The 8,773-nt window shown below is 32.7% G+C and overlaps 2 protein-coding genes across 2 annotated transcripts; one reads left to right on the top strand and one right to left on the bottom strand.

Annotated features, from left to right (window-relative positions):
• Nucleotides 1-1,678: 1,678 nt before the first annotated feature.
• Nucleotides 1,679-3,022, bottom strand: LOC145007588 (neuronal acetylcholine receptor subunit alpha-5). The gene is made up of 2 exons (XM_078966500.1): nucleotides 2,752-3,022; nucleotides 1,679-1,867 (listed from the first exon to the last, which is right to left on the bottom strand). The coding sequence occupies exons 1-2, from the start codon at nucleotides 2,917-2,919 to the stop codon at nucleotides 1,817-1,819; spliced, it is 219 nt and encodes a 72-aa protein (XP_078822626.1). The 5' UTR covers nucleotides 2,920-3,022; the 3' UTR covers nucleotides 1,679-1,816.
• Nucleotides 3,023-6,220: 3,198 nt separating this feature from the next.
• LOC145007045 (uncharacterized) lies at nucleotides 6,221-7,355 on the top strand. Its single transcript, XM_078966048.1, has 4 exons — nucleotides 6,221-6,468; nucleotides 6,568-6,824; nucleotides 6,892-6,961; nucleotides 7,172-7,355. The coding sequence occupies exons 1-4, from the start codon at nucleotides 6,221-6,223 to the stop codon at nucleotides 7,353-7,355; spliced, it is 759 nt and encodes a 252-aa protein (XP_078822174.1).
• Nucleotides 7,356-8,773: the final 1,418 nt, after the last annotated feature.

Here is an 8,773-nt window from a genome sequence, read left to right as displayed (position 1 = left end):
TATATATATATATATATATATATATATATGGAAAAGTGAATATACCTTTAAGGGTATATAAGCTTAGGTATCCAAACTCACAATATTAATTCATTTTGTATCATATATACACATTGTAATTGTCCAATGTTCTTCTAATTTAACTTCTAACTTGATTTAATTCCAAGATTTATATAAATTTTATATTTATCTTCCTCTTACATAATTTTAATTTTTAACTATAATATATAAACCTTAGTATATGTCCGACATAAAGATGTATGTAAGAGGAAGATAATAGTGAAATTTCAAAAATCTTGAAAGTAAATCAAGTTACGGTTAAAGTTTAAAAACATTATAATAAATATATCAAACAAAATGATGTATTATGGTAGGTTAGGGTACCTATCCTTATATACCCTTAAGGGTATATTCACTTTTCTTATATATATATATATATATATATATATATATATATATATATATATATATATATATATATATATATATATATATATATATATATATATATATATATATATATATATACACCCCTATTATTAAATCAAACGAATAGGTTTTCAACACCAAACCATTACCGACTAACCAAAATATACCAAATGAAGATATGATAATTTAGGGATTTATGATAAAAGAGATAATATAAAGATCATTTAGGGTTTTATCGAATGTTAAAAACCTGATTTTTAGTTGCATCAATTTGGTTTTTGGTTCAACCAATTCGATCACTGATTCAACCAAGAATTTTCATATATCTGGCGGTACTATGTGTTGGCCTTCGAATTGTATACACTTGGAACATGTTCAATTTTCCTTGGAAATGAGTTGTTCTTTAAACAATACAAGCCCATTGAAATGGTGAAACAGTTTTTTACCTGTTCTAGCACACCGTTTTTTATAAAACTTTTCGATTCAATCCGACCTAAAAATTGACATAAAACCAAACGTTATTGGACCATTCTCATCCCTGTTTCTTGACCAACCGGTTCGACCAAACACATTGGTTTTATGAGCAAAACAAAAAGATGTCCCAAATCAAGAAAACTTCCATGGGTTGGAATGTTGGAAAGTAGGGATCCCATGTGCACTTGGATGAAAGTGGAATATGTTTGAATTACTATATGTTAAATTCGTTCCAAAAGCTTGAATTAAAGATCAAAAATACAAAAACAATTCTTTTTAGACCCAAACTAAATATAACCGCATACCACAATGTCCTGTTTCGCATTTTTACTCTATATATAACAAAAAATATTGACTCAAAATTTCAAATATCAAACATCAACAAGAATACAACACATAAACTGAATTAATAATTATAACATCAATGCAAAAGTAATAAATACTAACACGTTATCTTCAATACACATTCAAAAAGCCTTGTTAAGACGAGAATAATAAATATTAGCACATTAGTGATACATTAATAATGAAGTCGAGTACATAAATCACAAGAAATAGTGAAATACATGTTTCAGTTTTATTAATTATTTGTTTTGCAAGTTTGTTACGCTTTTAGAATATTACAATACGAATTTATAGTTAAGTGAAAGTGCATGCAACTAATTTTGAAATCACGTTACATTGTACTTATAAAACTTAACTTTCAAGTCCATTTACCAAGTTTTATATTATTTTTATAGAAAAAAAAAAAAAAAAAAAAGAGTAGCAACTGATGTTTCACAAAACAAGAATCACAATTCACAAAAGCCAAGAAATGGAAATATTCAAATAGGGTCTAGATAAAACATAAAAAAACAAGAGTAATCCAAGCTCAAAAAACATGGATTTTTTTTTTATTGATTGGAATTGCAATTTAGGGAAGGAACTTCCTGTATGGTCTGTTATTGTCTTCATCTTGCATATGCTGTCAAAATTATTCAAAAAATAAAATACTAATGTTAATATAAACAGGAAACTAGCAAAAATAAAACAAAAACTATGCGAGTAGTGAAACTTTAATAAAAAGTTTGGTCATACATATGTTATGAGAAAATTATATATCATTTGGAGTGGTGACTTAACATTTTTTAGCAAGAACTTTACACCTAGTGCACATAAACATGACTTTTAAGTAGATTTTTGAAGAATATAAACGAACCTTAGTGAAATACAAAAGAATGTTTTTTTATGTTAGATTAAGTAGAAGTGGAATATTTGGTTATAAAACAAATGAAGGATGATGAAACTCTATTAGAACTAAAATAAATTTTCAAGAAGATGATGCACTAAAACTCTAAGATTGCTATTTAAATATGCATTTTAGATCCCTTTCTTGTTAGATGTGATTTCTATTTTCTCCTACCACTTTGGAATGGATTAAGGAACTCTATGTTCAGAGTTGGTAGATGGATGATGAATCGATTGCATTATAGAACTCCTTTTCATCTGTATTCATCTATTAACATGTTCAATCTTCTCTCTTGTAAGCATTCTAAGAGTAAAATGGAGTTACATTTCCCATTTATCTAATTGTATTGTTCCCATTTGCCTTGATTATGAGTGTTTTCAGATATCTTCTGATATATCCTAACACACTCGCACTTTTCAATTCATCAAGAACCAGATATTTCACATCAATCGTCTACTCATGGAAGTCAAATTCAGAAATTATTCGTCGAGATTAGTGGCAGTGTGCGAAATCGGATATTAGATAGAGCACGCACACAACAAAGTATCACTAATTCAGATCCAAAACGATAGATCATCGAATATACGCATATATGATAGGAAGAAAGTTTGGATACTTACAAATTCACGAACAGTGCCCTTGTACACCAAGTAAGGAACTGCGATGCCAAAAATTCCGACGAGCGCTAGGTTACGACGAGTCCATCGAAAATTGTGCTCCAGATTCTCCCTCACCGTTCCCCAATCTTCGATGAATTTGTTCTTGTTTGCCTCCATTCCTCCCCCCATTTTTTCGCTAAACGATCTCTACACAGTCGTCGTTCTTCCTCTTTCTCTCTCACACACACTCACGCTGCGACCTCTTTCCCTTCCACCTTGTTGAGTTTGGGTATAGGGTTAGTACATAAGTAACGATTTTGCCCTTAGAGAATACATACGTTGTCTCTATAACCCCTTAACTTACTAATGCGGGAAAATGTCATAAAAAGCTTTGATGGATTTTTGATTCGTTTGTAAAAGCTGATTAGTACACAACAATATTTTTTCATACAAAATAGTTCATGCTTTAAAATGTTGTGCAGTATAATCATGTAAAACATAATTTGTTGTGTACGGAGAAAATGTATTGTGTATGAATCACTTCCATTCGTTTATACTGCAAATTTGTCATTTTTTTTTGTCGATTTGTCATTTTTACCTCCAAAACTGCTTTACAATCCATACATATATAAAATGAATCCAAAAAACCATGTAAATTACGGAAAAGAATAAGATTGACAAGCCTATATGTTGGGTATAAAGTTATTCATTTATGACTTTGTAAATGGTTTGACTTTTGTAAACTCACTTGCATGTGGTGTTTTAGTCTTGTGACATGAGAGATAGAGAGTGAGAGAGAGACATGTAAACACCTCTATATAAGGTGGGTTCATACCACTTATAGAGGTGTGCTTGAAAGATGTAACATTAAGATTGTGTTTGTTTTTTTAAATCCTTTTCTAACCTCTTAGTGCTACGCGGCGCAGCACACGCGCAGCACTTTTAAGTTCGCAGCAGTTTGATTTTTAGAAGACTTCGGGCTCAAAAACCTCTTCTCGTCCTCTTCCCCACGCAGCATTGGCCTTGCCTCTTCTCACCACTTCTAAACCTAATAACAAAAAAAAAAAAAAAAAAAAAAAAAGACACGGACAAAAGCAGCCGCAACGTCCTCCTTCGTTCTCTCTTGGCGTCGACGTTGTTGAAGACCGGAAGAAATCCTAGTGCCGGTCGCCGCTCGTTGCTGCTGTTGCTTGTCGGTTGCTGCTGCTGGTCGCCGATTTCGCTGCCCGATCCTCCATCTGCCATCATCTTCAACCTCACATCAACAGGTTAGTTTTTTTTCCTGATTTCTTAATTGAGTACCTAAATATGAAGTAGCTGTGAAATAAGCTTTGAATTTGTGAAATAAAATTGAAGCTGTGAAATATGATTGAAGAGAGAAGCTGTGAAACTGTGAAATACTTTGAAACTGTGAAATAACTTTGAAACTTTGTTATTCTGATTTCTTATTTGAGTGACTAAATATAATCTTATGAGTTTTCTGATTTCTTACTTGAGTGACTAAAGGTAATCTTATGAGTTTTCTGATTTCTTATTTAAGTGACTAAAGATAACTTTGAAACTTTGAAACTGTGAAATAAGATTGAAGAAAAAGATGATAATCTCATGATTTTAATGGTTTCATAAGCGCATAATTGGTTGTTTTCATATTATCCACCATGATCTATAAGAAAGAAGTTTGTGTTTTGTTATAATTCTAGCACTTAAAGATATTAGAGCCATAAATTGAGTTAAAATTCAGCTTTAGTGCTTTGTTATAAGGGCATAATTAGCTGTTTTTCATATTATCTGCCATGATCTATAAGAAAGAAGTTTGTGTTTTGTTATAATTCTAGCACTTAGAGATATTAGAGCCATAAATTGAGTTAAAATTCAGCTTTAGTGCTTTGTTATGTTTAGAGCCATGATTTATGTTTAGGGTCATGAATTTTGTGTTGAATTGTTATGAATGTTGGGTAAAATCATAATCCTTGCTGAAATCATATGCTAAACGTATTTGTTGATTATGTTGAAATATGATTAATCTTTGTTGCTAAAGTATGTATTCTATATTTTTTTTTTGTTATTAGCAATGGGAGATAAACATACATGGACCAATGAGCAAACAAAATGCTTATTGCTCACTTGTATTGAAGAAGTATAAACCGTGGGTAGAAAAGGTTTGAGTTTGCATAAACAATCATGGCACAAGTTAGGAACAATCATTAAGGAAAAGTATGGCGTGGATTTGAAACGACAATTAAAAAACGCCTATGATAACCTTAAAGCCAAATACACAGGATGGTTATACTTAAAAAAACAAAACTGGAAACCTTTACAATCCACAAACAAATACTTTTAACTTAACAAATGAGGAGTGGGAGGACTTTAAAAAGGTATATATACACACACATATTTATAGGTATTTTGTTTATATAGTTGCCATTTATTCTTATATTACTTTTGTTACATTGATTGCGTTTAAGGACATCCGAAAGCTGCTTCTTTGAAAACCGTCCCATTATTGTTTCCACAGCTTTGTGCAGAACTTTTTGATGGAAACAGTGCCTCTGGTAATCTCAGCTATGCCACATCCCAAACACCATCGGGACATGGATCATCTTCTTTCCATGTCGCACCACTACATCTTATGGATTCCCCTTCCATTAACATAGATGAGGATGGCTTCTTTTTCAATCATACTAGTGAACATTTTACTCAGCCTTCACCTTCTGCTGATTCACCTTCTGCTGCTTCACCTTCTGGTAACCCCAACAAAATGGCTAAACTCTCAACTCCTAGACCTCGAGCTCCTACTGCCTCACATGATCCACCTTCTTCCGCCTCGCCTAAAGCTTCTATTACTGCTGATCATTTAGCACTAGAGATGCAAAAAGCTCTACGCCATTTGACTCAAGAGCCAACAATTCCCCAATGTTTAGAGAAGCTTGAGTTGCTCGAGTTAGACCCAATATACCCTCTACGATTTGCTGCGTATCACATTTTTGGAGGGACCATGAATATGAGAGAGATGTGGGTAAATTTGCCTAATGATCCACGAATATTAAGAGGATGGATCGAGATGACAGCTACAAGTTTGGGAGTTTTAAAGGATGGAAAGATTGTTCGTTAACTTTATATGTTTGAGTTGTTTAGGTTTTAATTGCATGTTTTGGAACTATATGGTTATGTATTTTGGTTATTTGTTACTTGAATGTTATTTTTAGTATTTGGTACTTGGATGTTATGTTATTTGGTACTTGAGATTTATTTTATGTTATTTGGTACTTGAAATTTATGTTATGTTTTTTGGTACTTGAGATTTATGTTATGTTTTTTGGCACTTGAAATTTATTTTACGTTTTTTTATCTTATGTTATGTTATGTTTTGTTGATTAATAGGTTTGTTATGGATCACGACAAAAAGATACTACTCATAATTCTTATGTACTTGTACGTCCGCTACTTTTGGAAGAGGGGTGTCAAACGAGTGCGGGACAACGATTCGGAAATGACGGGACATGAATTTACGTTAGAGTTACTTCATCGTAATCCTCTACAATTTCTTGAAGTGCTACGCATGTCTCGTGAATCATTTGTTTGGCTATGTGCTCATTTTAGAGTAAACTACGCGTTAAAGGATAGCAAACATGTGTCGGTTGAGGAGAAGATGGCTATGTTTTTGATGATGATCGGTCATAACCAACGTTATGTGATTATCAAGCGGAGATTTCAACACTCAAAGCAAACAGCTCATAAGTTTTTTCATGAAGTGTTGGACAAAATGCTGCTTTTCGCACATGACATTATAGTGCCAACTTCTTTTAATCCGAATCTAAACATTCCATGACATAATAGGAGGCTACGACCGGTGTTTAAGGGAGCAGTTGGTGCACTTGATGGCACCTTGATACATGCTGTTGTCCCTGCAAACAAACGGGATTTATATAGAAGTAGGGGAAAAGGTGATTGTTACCAAAACGTATTGGCAATATGTGATTTCAACATGATGTTTACGTTTGTCATGGCCGGTTGGGAAGGGATAGCACACGATTCTAGAATTTTATCAGAAGCATTAGCAAATCCACATGCACCATTCCCGCTTCCACCACCAGGTAAATTTATGGTTATTGAAATAGTTTTATCTTAGCTTGAAAAAATAAATGACTTTTTTTTTTACAGATAAATATTATCTTTGTGATGCCGCTTATGCAAACATTCGAGGTTTTATGGCACCGTACCGTAATGTGAGGTATTGACTTGGAGATTTCCGTCGAAGACGTGCATTAACGAATAAAGAAAAATTTAACCATGCACACGCAAAACTTTGGAATGTCATTGAGCGTGCTTTTGGTGTCTTGAAAGCACGATTCCCTATATTGAAGAGGATGACACCATTCTCATTGGTTACACAATGAAACATTACCCTAGCATGCTTTGTGTTTCATAATTTTATAAGAAGAGAGGGACTACGTGATGAGTTTTTTGCACGATATGACGAACCAAATGTCTCGATTCGGAATAACAATGCAAGCGTTGATAATGATGAAGATGAGATTCCAACACATGGTACTGCAGCGGATCGTGAATATATAACTCAGTTAAGAGATGAAATTGCCGAACAATTGATGCAAAATATGGAATGAAAATTATTAAAGTTTGGTTGTATGAATTTTATTTAAAATGTTATTGTAAGACTAATTTGGTTGTTTGAATTTTATTTCAATGTTTTAAGATTACAATTATTAAATTTTTGGTATTAAAAAACTATTATCGGTTTATTAAATTATTTTATTTTAATTTTTTTTAATATCTGCAGCCGTTAAAAAAACAAACATGCTTCTCATTACAGTCTGCAGCACTTTGGTCCACCTCTTCTGCTGCAGAGGGCTGCAGAGGTGGTCCACAGAATTCAGACAGTTCACTTCAAAAAAACAAACAGCACCTAAGTGTGTGCGTGTGTGTTAATTATGTAGATTTAGATCTAGATCCGTTTTTGTGTAACACCATACATAAACGATTGCATCTCTTAAACACCAAAATCACCGTGTTTATTATGTGTTCTTTAATTCCGCATGTCAACCAATGTTCATAATTCGCTACATTTGGTACCAGAGCGGGTCTTCGAAGATCAACGCGAATTTTTGAAAAAAAGATTCTCGATTTGGCTAAATTTGTCACAATTTGAGCATTTATGGTAAGTCTCTCTCTATGATCACTCTAAATCTCGTTGATTCGTGCGTTGCGTTCTAAAATTTTTGATCATTTTGATTCATTGGATCATTTTTTTTAAAAAAAAACTCATTTGTTGTGATCCATTAATTTTTTCGTTGATCAAAACCCGATCTAATCTCATATTCATTGTTCGATTTGATTCTCAAAGAGCAATCATTTGTTTGAATCAAAATTTGACCCAAAAACAAATCAAAATCTTTGAGTTTATTAATGTTCAAAATTGCAATCAATTAATGTTCATTACTGTTCATATCCATATTTTAAACCCAAAATTCGATGGCAGTTACTATTTGTGACAACCCGATATTTCGACTCTATGTAATGACCTAAAAAGTCAAGTATTATAACCACTTTTGAAATAATGAAATTAGCTTCGAAAATAAAATGTACAAAAGTCTCTATTGGGTTACCTACTATGCTAGATATTGTGTCAAGGTTTACAGAAATACTAAGAACACTAAAATCCGAGTTATAACGAAGAAGTTATGACCATTCTAAGATTTCCGACAAAACCGGCAACACCGATTAATCGAAAAATGTCAAGTTTCAATACACTAGTTTTTAGCCTTAAGTATCTAAATGAAAGTTGTAGATATCATTAAATCGTAAGCGTACATAAAAAGAACATCCAAATCTGACTTCGCATGAGGAGGTTATGATTTTTCCAAGATCCGGATATAGCAGTAGACAGCTAAAAACTCGAAATAGAGATCGAGAGACTTTTGACCGAAACAACCTAAATTAGAATCGAAGGTCTCAACCAAAGTAGCGCAACGGTAAAAAGTCTGGCAAAAACGGACGACTGATAAAGAAGTTATGGATTTTTAAC

This window comes from Lactuca saligna, chromosome 7 (genome assembly GCF_052625555.1).
Source record: "Lactuca saligna cultivar CGN05327 chromosome 7, ASM5262555v1, whole genome shotgun sequence".
NCBI classification, from domain to species: domain Eukaryota; kingdom Viridiplantae; phylum Streptophyta; class Magnoliopsida; order Asterales; family Asteraceae; genus Lactuca; species Lactuca saligna.
Note: the sequence above shows the minus strand (reverse complement) of the source record. Positions and strands in the feature narration are given on the sequence as shown.

Excerpts from the sequence above, each read along its gene's own strand:
- LOC145007588 (XM_078966500.1), bottom strand. The coding sequence starts at position 2,919 with ATGGGGGGAGGAATGGAGGCAAACAAGAACAAATTCATCGAAGATTGG. Across the intron at positions 1,868-2,751 it reads AGGGCACTGTTCGTGAATTT|CATATGCAAGATGAAGACAA; the intron begins GTAAGTATCCAA and ends TAATTTTGACAG.
- LOC145007045 (XM_078966048.1), top strand. The coding sequence starts at position 6,221 with ATGACGGGACATGAATTTACGTTAGAGTTACTTCATCGTAATCCTCTA. Across the intron at positions 6,825-6,891 it reads ATTCCCGCTTCCACCACCAG|ATAAATATTATCTTTGTGAT; the intron begins GTAAATTTATGG and ends TTTTTTTTACAG. Across the intron at positions 6,962-7,171 it reads GCACCGTACCGTAATGTGAG|AGAGGGACTACGTGATGAGT; the intron begins GTATTGACTTGG and ends TTTTATAAGAAG.